This window comes from Ammospiza nelsoni, chromosome 6 (genome assembly GCF_027579445.1).
Source record: "Ammospiza nelsoni isolate bAmmNel1 chromosome 6, bAmmNel1.pri, whole genome shotgun sequence".
NCBI classification, from domain to species: Eukaryota; Metazoa; Chordata; class Aves; order Passeriformes; family Passerellidae; genus Ammospiza; species Ammospiza nelsoni.
In genome coordinates, this window is record NC_080638.1 from 30,267,264 (window position 1) to 30,287,862 (window position 20,599).

Here is a 20,599-nt window from a genome sequence, read left to right on the forward strand (position 1 = left end):
TAGCATCAGCATCCTAGTAATGATTCATATTAAACAGTGCCCCTGTGCAAGAGGCAGAATCCTGAGGAAGCTTCCAGCTGTTTCCCCAGCCCCACTACAAGTTGTTGGACCATTGGGCCAGCCATGGTGTTATAAAGGCTTGGGGGACATTGCATGGCAGGGGGAGGGAGTGGCACAGGGGTGGAGAAGTTAAAAGCAAAAAATAAACAGAGGAAACAAAATATAATTAATACATATATATATATTTACATCAAATGCAAGTAAAATTATGGACTCAACCCTGATCCAAAACAGCATAACCTATGTTCAAATGCACGTCATTGTGGGAGAATCTGGTCTGCAACCAGTAAAATAGGAAGAGATTATCACATATTTGAGAGGGCAATTGATATTTCATTGGTTTAGCTATTTAAATACAGGCAGACTAAAAACATTAGGACACAAGGAGGGGGAAATCATATTTTTTAATCCATCCATGCCCAAAGGTTGAATTGATAACAAATCCAGTTGTAGGCACTATTAACAAAGCAAGAAAAAATAAATTATTAGTTTTCATGGGGAAACAAACAATCAAAATCTAGATAGAAAGTAACAGCAGTAGATTCAATCTGCGCATGCCAACGAATAAGGAGCTACTTGTCTCCACTGTACTTGAGCCTTGTGGCTTTTCTTCAGGATGGGTACAGGAAAAACAGCTTGCTCTAGAAAAAACAGAGAGCAGGCATTAAATCAAGTGATTGGAGACCAACCAATGCATGCTATTGCAAGAAGAGGAAGTTACCCAAAACAGTAATAAAACACTGAAACTTGTCACAAAAATGCTTCAACACATTGCTATTTCTAAGAATAATATTATGCCGTGCTTTGCACCATTAGAAGTACATTAATCTCTCATCTTCTCATCCAGGGGAATGAGGTTCTACACTTTCCCTCCAGACATCTTTCACAGGATACCCAAAGTTATCATTTTTAAATTAATTATCAAGAGAATTGCTAAGTTTTATGAGAACATAACTTATAATTAGGACAAGAGGTGAAACAGAAAATTTAAAAGAATATTTTGCCTAAATTGGACAAAACTTATTAGTGTCCAAGAAAAAAAGCTTATGACTTGGAAATTTTTGTTACAGTAAATCATCACTGTATGATACCAATCTGTGAACAGCTAATAACATAGTCAGAAGAAAACAAGACAAGCACCAATTTACTCTCTTTATAGATCTAAGGGCTAGCACTTTTCTCTGTGCTGGATAAAATATTTATTCTCAGGTGAAGATTGACAAACGAGGCCTTGGTGGCTCACTACCAACTTTTATACATGTCATCATATTGATTCTTGACTTAGGACCTGTAACGAGGCATCAGCATTTCAACCCCAATTTTTGCATCCTGCTGACAAAGACTACTCTACATGAATTGTATACAGTATCCAAAGCAACAACTTTGGCTCAAAAAGATGCAAACCAAAACAAAAAAATGACAAGAAAAATACAGAAGTCAATTTTGTATATAATTGATTAGGATAGAGGAAAAGTGCACCTACTTTTTGCTTTTCTGAAGAAAAAGTAGTAAAATGTATACTTGCTACTAAAGCATTAAGCTTTTGGGTAATTTAATGTCTTCACATTTTTTCCCTACCATTCCCTATAATTGCAACAAAGTTAGGAAATGTTTTAGCTGAATTTGAAACACTGCCATAAAGAACAGTGATGCGTTTTATTCTCTGATATTTTATGAGAATTAAGAAGCAAACTTATTTTCAAGGGTGAGAGAAAGCAGAAAGTCATTCTACAATAATATTTGCTAACCTAGCTTCACTGTAAAATGGCAAATTTTCTTATAAAAACTATCAGGAAGTTGTTCTAGATTAACTTTTAATTACAGTAAAGTGGTTTGTAGCAACTACAGGACTCAACACGTTGCCACAATACCAGCAGCTGATGGCAGCCTGACTACTATTTGCACAGGTTTTAAACAAAGTTCTAAGCATGAACCAGATCCTCTCACAGACCCCATTTCTAGAAGTCACACCAGAAATTTGCACTTTAATGGAATTCTATGAAATTACTTCACAAAACCTGCTCCTATATATTACCCTGACTCCCAACTAGAATGCAACTTTTAGAAACAACATGAAAAATATGCCTATCCTTTAATGTTTTAATACAGACCAGAAAGGGATTTACTAGCAGGAAGATCCCATAGTAGGAGACATCCTCTCCATACTGTGCCAGCAGACTTACCACAAACATCACATCCAACAGCCTCAGCTATATATCAGGCTAGTCTCCACACCCACCTTTATTGCAGAGAGCCACACCACCAATCACATTCTCAGATCCACCTGTGCTTTCAGGCTACACCCTTCCCAGCAGGGTGTAGGAAAGGCCAAACTCTTCCTTCTCAGTGTGGGAGGACATTGTTCTTACTATCACAGTAGAAGAAAGGGAAAAAAAGGTTTAGGTTTGGTTTGGGGTTTTTGTTTTTTCAATTTTTTTTTAAAGTTATCACTATGACTAATGCAACTCTTCATATTACCTCGCAGTGCTACTGAGGAGGAGATACTGGTGCTGCTGTGTGGAGGATGCTAATTACTCATCTGCAGACAGCTGAACTGTGGAGTCTGCAGTCCCACTAATCCTGCCCTTGCAGTTTATCTCAGCTGCCTGCTGCACCTTTTGAGGATGTAAGCTCTCTCTGTACACTGTCTGAGCCCTTTGGTTTTCTCAAGACAAATTAAGAAGACCAAAGCAAGAGTCTTTCCGAATAAGAGCACTTACATAAGTTTCTTATTATCAGGGAGTGCTGAAAGGGGAAAACTGTTTAAAATAGATCCACACAGACAAAGAAATCCTGTGACAGCTACTAAAAACAAATTCTAACCAATGTGTTGATATCAGCTTTCTCTAAGTTGCCACTCAAACAATAGTATCTTAAATTCCATTCCTTTTATTTAGTGTTAGAATTTGTATTTATGCATCTTTCTGCTCCACACTTTTAACAGCTATGTAGGCCACAGTTTCCCTATCCTAACTTCTTGTTTCAACCAACTTCTTAGTTGAAAAATCAATCAGAATGGCTTAATAGTTCCATTGCTGGAGAAAGAGTGGAGTTTTAACATAGATTTTCCTCCTAAAAATAGCTCTGTCTGTGCTTCTTACAAGAAAATTGTAAGGCCATCATGGACTTTTACATTGAAGGACCTAATTGTGTGAATGTGTCCATACAGAAACCACAAGAAGTATCATCAATGTCCTACTGACCGTGAGGTCTCTCTGAAAAAGAAGAATTTGCTAGCATTGCTGGTACATGAATTGCCTAAAAATGCCATGGAGATGAAACATAATAAACAAGGCTAAAATTAGAATATCCAAACACTCAGCTGACAGTATTTTAGCAGCATTTATACCACATTCTTTAAAGTACAGCAGAGTGGTGCCTCACTGTAAGAGATTTCTACCAAACAATGATTCATGATGTCACTGGGATAAACTGCAGTTTAAAATCTTTGCAGTTAAAACTCTCTGTCTGAAGTACAAATCTTCCATAGTATGATAATGAGCCCCCAAGAGCATCTTCCCAGTTTTGAAGGATTTTCTCTCTGTTATGGCTCATCTTAGCCATTTTTCTAAGTTCAGCCTTTTGCATTGGTCAGTCCCTGCCTAGGAAAGAGTTCTGGTTTAAAGTACACTGCCAGAGGCAGAATTACAACATATGTTAAATGCCTATCAATTTCAGGGTACTAAAAAGAGGCAAAAATTGGGAACTCTGAGGTGGAAATGTGGGCAGAATTTGGAGAATAGTGTTAAGACACCTGGCTTGTCAACAGGGAGCTGTGGAAATCTGTGGAATAACTAGTGGCACTGCTAGGTGAGAGTGTGGAAGTGAATATAAGTCACAATTTCATGTAATTACATTTCTTACAAGGATTTGCTTGGGAAAATTAGTTGAGATGTCCTGCAAGTCTTAGCAGTTTCCCTGGAACTTTCTTGGATTTTAAGTTCATTTTGAATAATTAGAAAAGTAACTTCATATTTCTGTCTGATTTCAACTCCTTTGCTAAGTGTGTGTAAGACTCCTCACTGAATACAGCCTTGTCTGAAGTGGAACATGGCAGTGACTGTGTGCTTTAGTAGGAGGTGTGAAGAATAATTTTGACATTCAAGACTATTGGAAACAGTATGTAATTCATTGCCTTGAGATGGAATGTGGCCATAGTTAACAACCTGAATTTGAGAAAAGAACTGCAGAATCTCAGTTTTAAATCCCTTTTGGAAGGTAGAATCTCTAGTCATATAGTGCTTCAGTGCCAATACAGGTTGATCATGGAAGAAGTGGTACTACTTTTTAAACAACCAAGGTTTAAATTCCCAGAGATGTTGCATAATTTATATTGGCAAAAAATCTCAGCTGCCTCACAAGATCTGCCCATTCCTGTACTCTTCTTTCTGTTCTTTGGAGGTCTCCCAGAAAAATTCTGAGCAGGTCAGACCTGCTTAGTGTAGAACAGATTAAATCATGCCCTGAGGTGTTGTGAATACTCTTTTTGTATTTGCTTGAATTGGCAGTGCCTGGAGGTATAGTTGACAGATTTCAGAATGTGAAAATTATTAATCGGGATGGGGGGGGTGCCCCAAAACACTGTGGCGTTATGGCAGAACTGAAATAACTTCCAGCAACCCTTTAAAGAGCTATTTAGAAAGAAAATCCATATGAGATAACCAGTGAGTAACATTTGCTGTCCTAGACAATTGTTTCTTAGGCCATGTTTTCTTTGAGCACAAGCTGAAGAAAGCCATCATCCTACAGTTGCACTGCTTCATGAACTAAATGAAATCGAGCATAAGTACAGCAGAATGATGGAAGCCTGAAGGAGGTGTGATGAGAGCTTTCTTAGAGAGGACATATGGCCTCTAAAGAAAGGGCCTTTGGCAGCCAGTTGGAGATGGCACAAGTATTCATCAAGGAAACAGCAGCAGCAAAGCTCTTCTCCTTCTTGTGCTGGCTGAATATATTTGTTACAGCCATTCAGTGGGTAACTGGTTTTGGCCGACCTCCAAAAACAGCTTTCCATGTCAAACTGATGTGGGAGGAAGCTCTTAGTACAACAGAAACCCACAGCTATAGAGAAACACCTGCACAGGTTGGACTTGTCCCTCCTTGCAGGCTGTGCCTTCAGCCAGCTGTGCTGTAACCCAGTAAGGCAATCCCTGAGAACAAAGAGCACATGTAGCTGCGTCTATGGACCCGTGTGGTCATGCACAGGTGTAGATACACCACAGGTTCTCAGACAGCATCATTTTTCATGCAAATCTTCTTTCAGCTGCATGACCTGATAGTCTTCAGCTTCTTCTCACATCAGATTGGGTTTCATTTTTTATATTTATCCTTGTGTCCATGAGTTCTGACATCAGAATTCTTTGCCACACAAGCACAGCCTGATGATACTCATCATGAGCAGTGTCACAGTAGCACTAGATTGATCAGAGAACTTTGTGCAGCCAAGAAAAGTGGACTTAGAAATAGATTAACTCTTTGCAATTCAAAGTTATCTGCTAAGTGGCACTGATACTAATGCATGTTGGATATATTTTTTTAATCTGGATAAAAGCAACCTGCAAAGAAGGTATCCTTAATTGCTTTGTACAGATGGTAAAACGGTTACAAATAATCTGCTCTGGGTCATGATGTAAATCATAGGCAAATCCAGGACATAGATCTCCTGATCCATTAAACAGAGTTAGGTTTTACATGAACATAACATCTGCACAAATTGTCACCGCTTCTGCAGAGTCAGTGGTAGACAAGTGAGTTTTTCTTGGTTCAGAGACAAGGCAGTGGGACAAAACTAAGGCTATTCTTTCCCCTATACCTATTAATCCCATGAATGTTCCATAGCTTGTATCATGAGCAGATAATGACCAGCACAGAAATGGTGAAGTTCACAGGTCAGAGAATAGCAGGTAGGTGAATTCCAGCTCTCAGCCAGTCTAAAGGGTTTTCTACAAACATTGCTCATTCGTCCCTTCTGTGGAAAAACCCACAGGATGCTCTCTGAGAAGGTGCAAGACTTTGGAGAGTTTCTTCCTGATCTTTTGCTCAGAAATGAGAGAATTTACCGATCATGGAACATCCTGTTAATCCCTTATGGCAGATCCTTAGGAATTCTCATCATCCAGAGATGCCTGTATTTCCCAACACTGCTTGTATGGGCGCCTTGTGCTGCTGTGTTCTTCACTCCAGAACACTGCCCATAGTAATAGCACTAGTCTTGGTGCATTCTTTATTGGTCTGCAGCATGGAAAGATCTATTCAATCCTTTGGGAAATGTTTGATGGATTAAGCAATGAAAAATGATCAGACAAATAAAAGCAATGAAAAATGATCAGGGAGAAAACTATTAGAAAGCAAAGGAATTAGGTGTAGGTGTAGGAGGCTGATGATAGTTGTATATTTCTGACCACATCTGCCAGGGAAACATATAACCTTCAGTTTTTCATAGGCCTTTCCAGAACAGTGGTGACTGCAAAATGGTCTGGAAACACTTTTCTGGAGATAAACAATGGAAATGATCTAACATTAAAAATAACTCTAAAGGCAAAAAAAAAAAAAATAAATTAGAAACCGCTTTGAAACAAAGGAAGGGTGGAGTAAGCAACCCTTTTGGAGAGACTTATACTCTGTTTTGTGCTGCTTACAGAACCAGAAATGTCAATGAAGGTTGTGTCAGAAATCTGTAATCCATATGCCTATAGCTGTTATGTGGAGTGTTCTGAATGTTATAGAAATTAGGGATCCTGTTACAGCATTCCTAGTACATTACAAGATTTACAGCAGCTAAAATTAATTTTGCAGTAATTTATCTTTTTGCCATTGTTTCAGCATGTGCTGTGACATGAAAAGAGGAAGTTTTGTTACAAAAACTATTTTAACCACAAAAAGATATTTTGCAGTAGAACAAGTGTTCCAAAGATTTAATTCACTATTGAGCATTACATAAATCATAGGAAAAACAGTTTCACTGTGGTAACAAGAGAATTAAGTACAGGTAGCTAAAGTAAATTGACTCTTGGAGTACATTTTGAATTTTTTCACAGTTAGCTTGTAGCAATGCAACTAAATACTTTCTTGTAAATCTTTAAATGACATATGATGGAAAACAAGCAAAGCATTTTAGAATTTTTTAAAGTCAAAGCTTCAGGTGTAATTTTGAAAGCTCTAGATTGAAAAGCATTTTTATTCATAACTATTACTTCTACTGACATCAGGAAAAGTGTACCTATCTCTGCTTTTCTTTTAATACAGAAAGTGCCTAGGATCTGAATCTTAAGAGTTCAGAACTTATTAATTTATCTTATTATCTGTTGCAGTGCAGCTTTTCACTGGCCTCCCTTCTGCCTTACTTCTTAGAACTGATCTAAACAACACATACTTTCTCAAAAATACTTCTGTGTGACTGGCAGGCCTGGTAGGAGCTTCTGTCAGATGCTATTCTCACTATCTAATATCATCTCCTGGTTCTGTGTACCTCATCATATAACAAATTTTCAGACAAGTGATTAAATTGTCAGATTTGCTCATAAATACAACTGAGAAATTATGAGGGACTGTGTTTAATGGAGTGATGGATGAATATCAGCTCCAGGCTAGAAATATTTAGAAGGAAGAAGACTGATGTCTCCAGAAAATCCATCAAATCCAATTATCTAGAATGACCTTCAAAGAAATTCAGTAGGATGAATTTCTCTGCATGTGTGGCCTTGTGTAATCTTAGGAAAAGGAGAGATTACTGAAACCTTGTCTTTTAAAGTAACACCTCATCTTTTCCTAACCAATGAGATAGCAATGGCCATTGTGTGTGTGTGACACATCTTTCTTTCTAACACTCTCTGTAAAATAGAATGGATAGAAGTGAGCTGAGAATTAGTCAGTCTTTGAGTGTACAAACCTGAACACCTGTGAATCTGAATCTGAATCCATCAGTAGCAGAGCTGAGGGAAAGGACAGAAGTCCTAGATGTGCATGTACAGTTACAATTGAATTAAGACTATTCAAAGGTCAAGTGAAAGTTAGTCAACCTGCCTTACCTTCTGCAGGGTTTTTAAGAAAAGGAAACAAGGTTACATCCAAAATGCATATGTTTCTTTCTTTCCTCTCACTCTTACATCACTCTTAGGATTTGTAATGGCAGCCCTAAAATCCACAGAAGGTTAAAAGGAATAAACTGGAGAACAGAAAATAACTGAAATCAGTTCTGAGAACTGAACTCATTTCTGAGCATAAAAGGCCTTGTTTGAGGGTGAAGCTGGAGAAAAATATAATAAGAGTAGTATGAAGCATGGACCATAAAAAGGGGTCTTCCAAGGACAAAATGGGTGTTTAGGGGAGCCTGTGGAGCTAAGTCTGCCAGACTACCTTGTGGACCTAGATGGGCCTGGTGGTGTTATTTGTAATAAAATGAAGGTAAGGAGAGTTGGTGCTTCTACTGAAGACGACTGTGATATGGTTTCTCATACATGCTAGGGGATTACTTGATACAGTTCTATTTTCAGTGCTGTACCTCTGGCAAGGCTTACTGGTTGTGGGATGTAAGCAGGGCCTGGCAAATTCCCTCCTGGATGGTGCTAACTTCACCAGATGAAGTGCTCATGAGCGGGATGACTCACACTACCGCATTTCTTCACTATTACACAAGCTTTTTTCCCACAGTAAGGTTTTCTTCCACATTTTTTTTCTGCGATTTTTTTTCCCTTTCAGTAAAAGCGCCTGCCTTTATCATGATTTCACCCTGAAACAGGCAAGGGAATTCAGTAATGCAGCCTGGCAGGGTGTCAAAAGTCCATTTTCTCAAGAGGAACAGGAAAAAGGTAATAATGGTTTGAGGAACTGGAAAACAAACGCGTCCTATGTAGACTACAATTGGTCCATCTAAGTGAACAAAAACAATGAGCTCCGAGCGCTGAGGAAACAGCGCAAGGCTCCAGCAGGGCCAAAACCAGAGCGGCCGAGAAGGGCTCGGTTTCTGAGCGCGGAGCGGCCGGAGGCGCTGCCGGCGGCACCGCGGGCTCCCGGCGCCCCCCGCAGGGCTCCCCGCGCCTCACCGACACCGCACCGGGCACAATGTTGGGTCCTGCCGGCAGCGGAGCAAGAGGACTTATGGTCAAGCAATAGATACGTGCAAAAATTCTGTCATTCATACGCTCTTACCGGCTCTTTTAGCAGCCTAATTAGAAGGGGAAATACCGACACCACGAGAAAGAAGAAAGCATGTATCCTTCATAAGGTAGTCATGTTTATGTTATATTTTGGAAACTGCTCAGGTACCAATTAGACTCAATGACACTGACCAGTCTGTAGTCTGGGACTGAACTCTCTAGGCTCACTCCATGAATCACGTTTCCCTTGTCCTACAAAAGCTTCAGCTGTAGAGTGAACTGTACAGTGCCTTGATACATGACCAAGCCCACTAATTAAGACCACCAAGGTGAGAAAGACCAAAATGTTAAGAGATAACACAAATTATTTCTGGATTGTAAAGGCAGAATTCTTGACATGGCTTCTACCCTGTAAGAGTCTCTGGCTGTCTGTGGATCTGGTGCTGCCAGTACTGAGAGATAGCATCACAATAAAAACATGATGTGTCTCTCTGCCCACACTTAACTAAAAGATCAAAACAGACTTAGGTCTATTTTCATGTAAGTATGAGGAAATCTCCTTCTAGTTGCCTTATGAAATATAGAATGGATACAGTATCATATCTGAGCTTAGTCACCGGGCATAGACACTGTAAGGGGAAATCAAGACAGAAATTTTTCCAGTAGTCATCCACCGTTTAAAAGAGGTTCCTCTAACTAATTATGCTAAGGATTTAAACTGAGATTGTAAATAAAAGGAAACAGCAGGCAAATGTCACCTGTTAACTTAAGACAATGCGTCAAAAAACAATTACAACAACGAAGGAGAGAAGAGAAAAGAGAAGAGAAAAGAGAAAAGAAGAGAGAGGAGAGGAGAGGAGAGGAGAGGAGAGGAGAGGAGAGGAGAGGAGAGGAGAGGAGAGGAGAGGAGAGGAGAGGAGAGGAGAGGAGAGGAGAGGAGAGGAGAGGAGAGGAGAGGAGAGGAGAGGAGAGGAGAGGAGAGGAGAGGAGAGGAGAGGAGAGGAGAGGAGAGGAGAGGAGAGGAGAGGAGAGGAGAGGAGAGGAGAGGAGAGGAGAGGAGAGGAGAGGAGAGGAGAGGAGAGGAGAGGAGAGGAGAGGAGAGGAGAGGAGAGGAGAGGAGAGGCTGGGGGTGGACCTTATTGCAGCCTTCTAGTACATGAAGGGTGCTCCAGGAGAGCTGCAGAGGGTCAATTGACAAGGACAAGTAGTGATAGGACAATGGCTTTAAACTGATAAAGGGTATGTCTAGATTAGATATTAAGTCCTTTGGTAGGAATTTCCTAGGAAGGTGAGGGTGGTAAGACACTGGAACAGGTTGCTCAGGAAAGCTGTGGCTGCTCCATCCCTGGAAGTGTTCAGCACCAGGTTGGATGGGGCCCTGGGTCATTTGGTCTAGTGAAAGATGTCCCTACCCTTGGGACAGGAGGGTTGGAACAAGACAGGGGGTTGAAACAAGAGTATCTTTAAAGTCTCTTCCAACCCAAGCCATTATATAATTCTATGATAATTACTACTGCACTGACCTAGTTGGTCTTATTTTAGATTGAGGTTTATTATTCTGAATAATAAGTTAACTCAGTAAATACAAGTTAGGGGGAAGAAGACATCAGCCTCAATCGACAAAAGGATTATGCTACCCCAAATGAAAAGGTTATCTACTCTATGTCCATAACTTTTTAATGGCATATTTAGCAGTGATGATTTGGGGATGAGGCTATGATTTGCATATGAATGCTGTTATCTAATGAATGTTGTGTTTCTGTATATTTGGAAATGAAGTTTGCATCTGTATGGTTTGAACTCAGATGCTCCATTTTTTGTGTTGTCTTTCTGAGACTATGCAAGGGTGGCTTTGGTGATCTGAAAACTGTCCCAAAGGTTTTGTTTGACAAACTTAAAACCTAAACAAAATACCTTGTTTTCCTTCTTGGTTTTGTTATTTCCGAACAAAATCTCATTTGCCCTCACAAAGAGACTTGGTCGTTGCATGGGCAGGAGGCCTTGAATGGGAGACGAGGTGCTAGAGGCAGTACACAGTGCTCTGACTGAGTGCTGCACCATAAGCTGGCCTTGACAATGCAGGGTCGTCTGCTGCTGCTTTATTTTTCACGTGAAACATGAAAAAAAAGATCAAGGCTATCAGCACCTATAAAGATTTTAGAAACCTGAAAAGTTTTCTGTAGTGTCTCTCTTGAACTGTGGTGAGAGCATTTGCATTGCGCTAATCACAGTTCTGCAAATAAGTTAAATATTTGTTCCACACATTTGTGAAACTGTGGCACAATGTTGCCAGTGTGGCAGCATGGTTCTGATATTCCCTTACAGGAGCAGCAACTCAGTCTATGACTAATCAAACAAGAGCTATGTGTGTGGCTTGGTTTGAGGTAATACACAGTGTGCAAATGTTAATCATTACTAAGCCGAGTTAACCATTATTTCTGTTAGGCATATATCTTCTAGTGTAGACAGAATCTCACTTGAAAGTGTTCCTTTATTATATTTTTCTTAGAGGGATGCAGATGTATGAATGATTCATGTTGCATGAGAAATTATGCTGTGACCTATAATAATAGCCATTGCTCTATTTTGTTATGAAACCAGATCCAAACTAAATTTAAAATCCAAGTCTGTCTGTAAAATCTACTGCAAGCTTCCAGATTTTGGCCCAGAATTCCCACTCTCCGGTGTTTTTATCTTTTATTTTTCCAGGTCATCTGTTTTATGGAGAAAGAACATATAGCCATCTGGGAGATTAGCATATATATTTTATGAAGCAGGGTAGAGCTCTCTCTTTACTGACTCAGATGCTCAAGACCCAGATTTGCAGCCTGCCTCCTAGCTAGCACAGCACAGTTCATAAAGCTTCTGTTGCCAGTGGCTTACCCCTCTCCCCCTCATCAAGTCCAGAACAAACCTACACTAAAGTGATGTTGGAAAAGCAGTACTGTTCTAAAGTGGGGGAAAAAACCCAGTCTAGCTTTACAGCCATGTAGAGAGGCAATTTTTAATGATAGAAAAATCCGTTGGTCAGTAAAGCTTACATTGTTTGAGCAGAAATTATCAGCAATTGATCTGTGGTATTTCCTCTTAAATGTATAAAAGCCAAATGAGAGTGCTGTGTTAATTTAATATGCAATATAAATTACCACAGGATGTAAAAGGAGTGAGCTGCAATAAGATGTGCCAAGGGGCATCTCCTTAATCTTTTATATTTTCTTACTGTGCTGGTAGAGACATGCTGTCATTGAAGCTATAGTTAGAATTGCAATATGTTTCTAGTACTGCAGTGTAGTTGGATGGTGCCCACAGTCCTTCCTTTTTTTCTGGACATTCCTGTAAGGGGATACAATATAAGAAAATAGAGGTAGTATAGAAAGTAATCTTACCCCTTGAGGAGTTGCAGCTGAGGCAATTATTAGAGATTGGGAACAGGCCTGACTTTACCAGGCCACAGCTGTAGGCAATCAGAAGAGTGTTATAAAAGAGTGGGTTGGCTGGTTGAGGGGAGACTGGAGTCAGTTGGTTACTGTGAAAAGAGGGATGAGTCCGTGCTTAGAGGAGCTCCTACGAAAAGCATCAGGGAGGTATGAAACTCTAGCAATATGGAACCTTTGCAATATATGACAATGCATTCCTCTTCATTTTGTTTTTTTAATACCATTCTGGTTTTTATCCTTTGCAGGACACACATAGTAGGAGCATAGACTTCCAACATTTTGATATCCAGTTAGATTTGTAACTGTGTACTGCCAAGTTTTAGTAAGTTATAGAGCTGCTAAGTCTAGTGGTAGTCTGCACCAGCCTCTGGAAAACACAGGACAAAAGTTAAGATCATAATCCTAAATTTGTATTAATAATGATACTGAATAAGCAGAATACTCTCTATTGCTTCTTAAAACAAAGACTGGGAATAGATGGGCCTTCTTGTTTACCATCTAATAATTTGTTGGAACTTTTAAAATGTAGATGAAGAAATGAGTCTGAATTAAAAGCTTTGGTTCGAAGTTCTCAGTTTGAAAACAGTTTGAACTAAATTCCGAGTATCATCTGCATTTTGCAGGTTATTCTTCTTTTGAAGCACATTATCGCAAATCCATGTCCGAACTTTAAGAAGCAGATGTGTATTCAAACACAGACTTTAGGAACTGGATCTTTAGATCTAGAATCTAATTCCCATTATTCGGATCTGCTGAATAATAATGGGAACAGATACAGTCTTACTAGAAAATGCATAAGAAGAAGCTTTCAATGTAGCATTTGGGCTATATGTTTGTCAGAAAGGCATGCACCACTTAAAAAATCTGTCTCTTGCCAATGCTAAAATGTCATCTTTCAAAGGCTGTGTGCAGACAGTCTTTAGCGTTGTTTTCATCTACCTTTTGCCAGTTACTGGAATATGAATTTAACATTTACTGACAGTTCTATTTACCTTGATGTTAAGAACAGCCTACCCAATCTGGCCAGATCTTTTAATTCAGAAACCAGTCTCTGACATGGCTGGTAAAAGATGCCAAGAGAAGTCTGTGAGAGTGGGAAAATCCTATGATGGCTCTCCAGAGTATTTCCTTGGACACTCCAGGCACAAACAGCTTCCTGAGCAGTCACACTACTTCTGTAGAAACAAACATATCATCGTGGGAAATAAGAAAAGAAAAAAAAAAAGAAAAAGGTGTCTTTTGAGAAGCAAAGTGGCGTACTTTGATATGAAGGCATTCCACAAGATGGCAGGATTCTGTCTTGGCAAGTCACTACAGCAGGCAACCTGAGCCTCTACAGTAGCAAATTTTTTCCTGTCATAGTCTTCACCATTAGTAATATAGCTTTCTACTTTAAACCTATCAGTGCTTTATAGCAGTGATCAAAATAAGTGGCAAACAGCTGAAAGACAGGAGGCGTCTGTTTTATGTCTCACATTTTTTTATATTACAACATTTAAAGTGCTGTATTAATGTAAAGCATTTTAATTTCTCATCTGAAATTTTTATCTGCATAAAATTAGACAGAAAATTATTGCATGCAACTGCAATTACTTTAGCTGGGAGTATCAAGAGCAGTCTTTCACATTTCCTCTCAGTAATCTATTATTTGAATTCCAAACCCATGAATACAGCTATTTGTTACCCCTTGTCTTCATGATCAAGACAAGGTAACTGAAAGATGGCATGTTCCTGCAAAAGCTAGGGGGCTGTCCCTTTCACCTGCCCTGCTTCCTTGTGCTGGCCTTAATGTCTGTGTGTACAGTCCTAATGCAAGTCAGATCAACCTTAAAAGCTGATTGAAAACTAGCTGCTTTTACTCAGAAGCTTAGCTTTCAGCTAGATGAATGAGCTGAAATGACTCCACAGCCACAGTCACTACTGTTGTAATCAGGAAAGCAGGTCAAGCATGTGAAAAGGGGCAGGAAAGTCCTTTCAGCAACAGAATAGTATTGGATAAGCTTACACTAATTGTGAAAACACACCCTTAAGTAACAAAGGAATAGTGGGGAGGATGCATCCTCAGTTCTGCCCTCGCTGACAAGAGGCAGTGGAGAGAGAGGAGAAAACCTAAGGCTCAGTTCTGAGACAAATTCAATTGAAAACTTGTGCTGAAGCATGCCTAAATCTTGTATGCATCACAGTGAAAGGTCAGTTCTGACATCAACTAGACATGTTTTGGTCTCTATTTGTACAAGAAGGATACTAATAGACCAGCTCTTTCTAGACTGTGCCTGTTTAGCTTCTGTGATAAATAAAGGCTCTGAAGTTTGGGGAAAAAAGAGAGAAAATAGGATAATTGTAGTTCCCAGTAGGGTTCTCTGTGGTACTTGTTACTAAGGTTCAGTTGAGAGGAGGTGTATTCCCAGTGTAAATTTAAGTAAATTCAAATATTTTACAAACAATGATAAGAGTTTTCAATTAACTCAGAGCATGTTATGCTTTAGATTTCATTATTCTATTAAAAGCCTGAACCCTGGGGCTCCCTATAAAGGTGCTACAGCATAATGCTAATGCAAGAATGGATAAATAGACAAAACCACAATGCACAAAGTTAAGGAATTAGTAGGAACTACTCTGTACATAAACCAAACCGAAGGCCTGACTTGGGGATGGAGAATTTTTTAAAAATCTATCTTGCAGGCAAGAACTGTGTAATTGCATTTACTAAATACTAAAGAATAACGAAGCCCTGCATTTTATGTATAAGTGTGAGGACATCAGATGTGGTCACGGTACTTGGGCTTGTCATTTGGCATTAGTGGGCTTTGTTATGATGAAGCATGAACACAGAATTTTCATTTCCAGTTTTACCACTGGAATTCAAATGAAATGGAGTGAAATGTGAAGAAAATTTCCCAGTAATATCACCAAGTTCAAGCAAATTCCACTGACAAGATCTGGTGTCTCCACAAGCTGTGAAAACCTGGCAGCAGGGAGAAGGCATTTGGATGTTCAGGACCGAGCAGCAACATGCTGATTGCAAGAGTGAGAAGTAAATTCTGTTAATTTTTAACAAATCAGCAGGGATACACCCACGATGACCTCGTGCAGAAACCATCTAACGGCTGAAGTTCGGACGGGTTATGGAAGTCCATGGCCTAACAGGAAACCGAGATCCTGGCGGGTTTCCGACCGCTCCCGGCGGGGCGGGGGACACCGAGCCCAGGTGTGCGCCGCCTCCGTCCGCCACCAGGTGGCGCCCGCCCGCTCCGCCCTCGGGCCGCCCCACCCCGCCCTTGGCCCGTGTCATGCCCCTTTCCCCAGCCAATGAGACGCGGCGGGGAAGGCGGAGCTCAGAGGGCGCGGCCCAATGGGAAGCGAGAGCTGACCATGCGGGGGCCAATCGGCGGCACACCGGTGAGTGCGCGACGCCGGGGGCCGGTAGGGGAGGGGCGTGGCCAAGGGGGCGCGGGCCCTCAATCAGGTGAGGGCGGAGCTGACGGGCGGCGGTGGCGGCCAATGGTGGCGCGGGGGCGGAGCCCGCCCTGCCCACCCCTCGCGCCGCCGAAGCTGCCAGAGAGTCAGGTGGCTCCGGGATGTGCGGCGGTGGCGGCAGGAGGCGGAGGCGGGCACGGAGGAGGCGGCGGATGGGGGGGATGCGGCGGCTCCTCCACGGCACACGCTGCCTGGTCTCGCCCCTGCCCGCGCTGGGCTGAGGCGGCCCCGCGCCGGGAAGCCCCGGCAGCGGCGGCGGCACCTGGTGTCGGCGGGCGCCGGGCCGCATGAACAATAGGCGGCGGTCCCGGCCCCGCCGCCCCCCGCAGCGCCCGGCTGCTGTGGGCGCCTCCCCCTATGGAGCAGCCTCGCCATGGAGCCCCTCACCGAGCTCAGCCAGGAGGGCGCGGGCGGCGGGGAGCCGCCGGGCGACGGGCCGCTCTGGACCGCTGTCTTCGAATACGAGGCGTGCGGCGAGGACGAGCTGAGCCTGCGGCCGGGGGACGTGGTGCAGGTGCTGTCCCGGGACTCGCACGTGTCCGGCGACGAGGGCTGGTGGACGGGCAAGATCGACCAGCGCGTCGGCATCTTCCCCAGCAACTACGTGAGCAGCGGCGTGCAGGGGGGCGGCGCGGAGCTGCGCGCCCGATACCCGCCGCCCCCCGCCATACAGCGTAAGGGAGCCCGGGCCCGGACGGGGGGCTCGGCGAGGCCCCTTTGCCGGGAGGGAGGGAGGGAGCCAGGGACAGACGCGGTCCTGTCCCCCTATCGCGGGCTTGGGGTGGGTATGGGAGGGGGGAAGAGACCGGCGAAACTGCCGAGGTTGTGGGCACAGCCGAGGTTCGGCCCTCCCGATGTCCCTGGGGAGGGGCCTGGCCCGGCCCGGCCCTTCCGTGGGTCCTGTTGGAAGCCGCCGCTGAGGGGGAAGGGAAGGCCCATCCCGGTGGCGAGCGGCCGTGGGAGGCCGCGGGCCCAGCCGGCGGCGGGGTGGGGGGGCCTGCAGTGGCCTTCGGTGGCGAGCGGAGGGTCTGCGGCGTCTCAGCACGCCCGGCCTGGGGCCGCCCCAGCCCCCGGTGTGTTCCCTTGCCCACCCGCGGAGGTATTCCTGCTGCTCCAGTGCCCTCTTGCCTTCCCGGCCAGCGCGCCTCTCCCTGGAAGGCAGAGCTTGCCTCAGTGTGGTGGCGTTTCGGCGACGCCGGGAGCAGTTTCCCATTGTTAAGACCTGTCTTTCCAGGGGCTGATAAATTTTCATCAAGCAACAAAACCCTGGTGACTGGGCAGTGGTGGAGTCACCAGGGCTCTGGTCATTCTGCCTTAAGAATATGCTTAAAGAAAGGTTGCTGGGAGGGAAGCAGTTGTTTCCTGAAGTGTTGATTCACTGCTAATACTTGTACAGTGTTATCCTACTTCCTAACCAAAAGCTTCTTATTTCTGATTGAAAAATTTCTAAGTTGACTTGTGTTACCAGGTTCCTCTGCCCTCTTACAAGTTCTGTCCTGAAATACCTGTGAGTGAGTTGTATTGTATCCGTGTTTGGGTATCTGGGACTGTCTGAGGGTCACTTGACTATGTTGAGATGCCGAAGGCACTGAGGGATCGGTTTGTTTCCCTGAATTTCGGTGCAGTTTTGAAGCCTTTGTTGGAGACAGAGAATAGGGCTGTTTCATCTCAACGTTTTTTAGTCACAATGGACAATTGTGGAAAGAGAAACAACGTGGAATGATTTTCTAGATCCTGTTTATCTATCACCATTGGCAATTCAGGCAAGGGTGCTTTTTTTTGAGGGGCAGAGAAAGATCTTCATACTAGTAGGCTTTTCTAGAAAGTAAAAGAGTGAAAAGATGCTTTGTCCTATCTAGGCCGTATCTCCAAGGAGTACAACTAATAGCTTTTTTTCTTACTTTAGAGTCTTCTTGAAAGCATTTAGGTAAAACTCAGTAATTTGTAGCATTGTCCTTGGGCTTGTGAAAGGAACTAGGTGCTGTTCCTTTTTTCCATGCTGCAAGAGCACTGTTAAGTTATTTTTTTCCCCACACACAGAAAAAACTGTAAATGAATGCTTATTAGGTTTTGCTTTTGAAGTACTTAAGGGAACCATTTCTATAGAACCTTTCGAACCCTCAGCTCCCATCCTCTGTGGGGTGTTCAAGTTCAGGCTTTGTAACTGTGGATTCTCCTGTCTTGCTGCCTCTTCTATGGCTTGATGGCTCACCAGCACTTGTGGAGTTGTACCTTCTCCCTTTGTCTTTGCCTTACTCTTCCCCTGCCCCCTACAGAACTACACTACTTCTCTTCTGTCAAGTCACTAACCATACATTCATGACAAAGTAGGATTTATTGCCCTCCCGAGGTTTTTATAATGCTTAAGGAGTATGGGGCTTCTTTTAAAAACACAATGCAGTTTGAACAGGGGTTAAAGTTGGTTGCCGTTGAATTGGATTTTCAAGTTGAGTCTTAGAAATCCTTTGCAAGGAATGCAATCCATTTTTAGAGCTGATGATGTTAGTTTGATAGCTGTTTGGAACAGGAATCACTGTCTACTGTTTAATACTTCATAGTCCAGTAAGTCCAGTTTTGCAGAAGTGATGCAAAGCGTTGTTCTGGACATGCACCTCAGCACAGAACCTATTTTTACCTGCTTTTCTAAAGTTTATCTATATATTCAATGAAAATTTGGGAGTACAAGTCCTAGAGATTCTGCTTCTACGGAGAGTTGTCCTAGTTTAGCTGGTAATTTTAGCCATCCTTGTAGTGTGCTGGAATTTTGCCTTGGTGAAGATACCATGAATGATAAAAAGCAGCCTGTGGTGGCTGTCAGGAGTGGGCCAACTTGAGGACTCATCTGTGCTGAGGGTTCTTAAACACTTAAGATTGAATTAAACAATTTAATCATATGGTCTAATAAGGGCTGATTAAACAGCACCTACTTTGCAGTTGTCAACATGGCCACTGGTTCATGGTGTACAGGCTCTGTAATTCCTCACCAGCCCACAGAGGAATGAGAGCACTTCAGTTCTTGAATTCTGTACAGTCCTGTACAACAAGGCTGCCGAATGACACTGGAGTTTAGAAATGTGACAAAAACCAAGTATTTTGCACCCTAATGTACCTGTATAACTCAAACTATGAAAATGAATAAACTAATTCAGCAGAAAATACCTTTTAAAAACCCTAAACAAAACATTTTTTAAAAATCAGGGGGTTTTATGAATAAGCTACCCATGAGGGTAAGCTGGCCAGTTTGCCTTACAGAAGTATACATTTTCAAACTAAACTAAGATCGTACTTCCAGATAAAAGAACATTCGATGTCATGCATTGGGTTTCATGTGGAAGCTGAAGTCTCTCGGTTTTATATGCCACCCCTATTAATTTGTGCATCCAGCAGGGATGTGCTTTTTCTGATGGAAAATGGGTGGCGGCACACAAAGTGTTCTGCTTTCCAGCCCTTCGGTTTCCTTTGCCCATCTTGTTCTCCTGCCTGCCCCCTTACTGCCGCGCTTCTCCCCAGGGTCGGGGCGGATGGGGGGAAGGCCGGGGCGCTGCCCGCGGGGCTGTCCCGTCCCGTCCCGTCCGGTGCCCGCTGCCGCCGGAGCTGTCCCTTCAGCACCTGCGGGCCGGCGGCCGCTCGCTCGGCGCCTCCTTGGCGTCCTCTTAACCCGTGCAATGCCCGAGCAGAGCACCCGCTGTGAACAGCACCTGTCCGGAGCTGGCACCCTGGTGGTGTGGGATGCGTGTTTGTTCATTTTCAGTTTAACTGACCTTGTTCCTAGAAGCAGGTTAAGTGAAGATTCTATCCGTGCTGAAATTCTATTGACTGAAGAGATAGGACTCAACATCTGATTTCTTTAGGTCTTTTACTAGTGAGAAATACAAGAGTGACTCTTTGTGTATTCTCAGTGGCAGGATAGTCTCACATTTAGAATTAATGTCATTACCGTCTTGTTCTAAAATTTCAGTGTTTCCGCTCAGAATTTACTCCTTTCATGTTTTCTAGTAATCTCTGTTTCAAGCATTTGAACACCAAGGTTGCTACTGTAGGACTGAAATCTTCTTTGTTGCACAAATCCTTGAAGCTCAGAGTGTTACCCAAAATATGTATTCACAGTAGCATAAAAATAAATTCTCTTCATGTTCTAGAGTGGAAGAGACCTTTTCTCCTTCTGACAGACTTTCTTGGTCAGTTTTCTATCTTGTTTCCTGTTAGTCTTTTGTTCATGGAACACTAGGAAAGGCAGCAAAGGCATCCTTATTAAACTAACTCGTAGGTTTGACGAACTTCAAAAAGTAAGCCAACTTCTAAAAATCATGTTCAGGAAAGGAAGAGCTCAGACAAAATACAAGCCTGCAGCTGTGAACAGAAGCGTTTGTATTAACTCCATACGGTTTTGTGACATAGTCTTGTACTGTAGACTTATACATTGGAAAGGCATTTGATTGGAATAAGGAGACTATTTAAGGGGGATCTAACCTGCTCCCTTACATGCTTAGTTTCCGTTCTGCTAGACAAAGCAGGAGAACCATGTCAGAT

The 20,599-nt window shown here is 42.7% G+C and overlaps 1 protein-coding gene and 1 long non-coding RNA gene across 2 annotated transcripts in view; one reads left to right on the forward strand and one right to left on the reverse strand.

Annotated features, from left to right (window-relative positions):
• Positions 1 to 221: 221 nt before the first annotated feature.
• On the reverse strand, positions 222 to 2,244 carry LOC132074966 (uncharacterized). Its single transcript, XR_009418684.1, has 2 exons — positions 2,172 to 2,244; positions 222 to 701 (listed from the first exon to the last, which is right to left on the reverse strand). It is a non-coding gene; the product is annotated as an uncharacterized LOC132074966 (long non-coding RNA).
• Positions 2,245 to 16,442: 14,198 nt separating this feature from the next.
• The window catches only part of MAP3K9 (mitogen-activated protein kinase kinase kinase 9), a 48,393-nt gene continuing 44,236 nt past the window's right edge, over positions 16,443 to 20,599 (forward strand). Inside the window, exon 1 of the mRNA XM_059474629.1 lies at positions 16,443 to 16,743. Within this exon, the coding sequence (XP_059330612.1) occupies positions 16,443 to 16,743 (301 nt within the window). The remainder of the gene's footprint in view (positions 16,744 to 20,599) is intronic.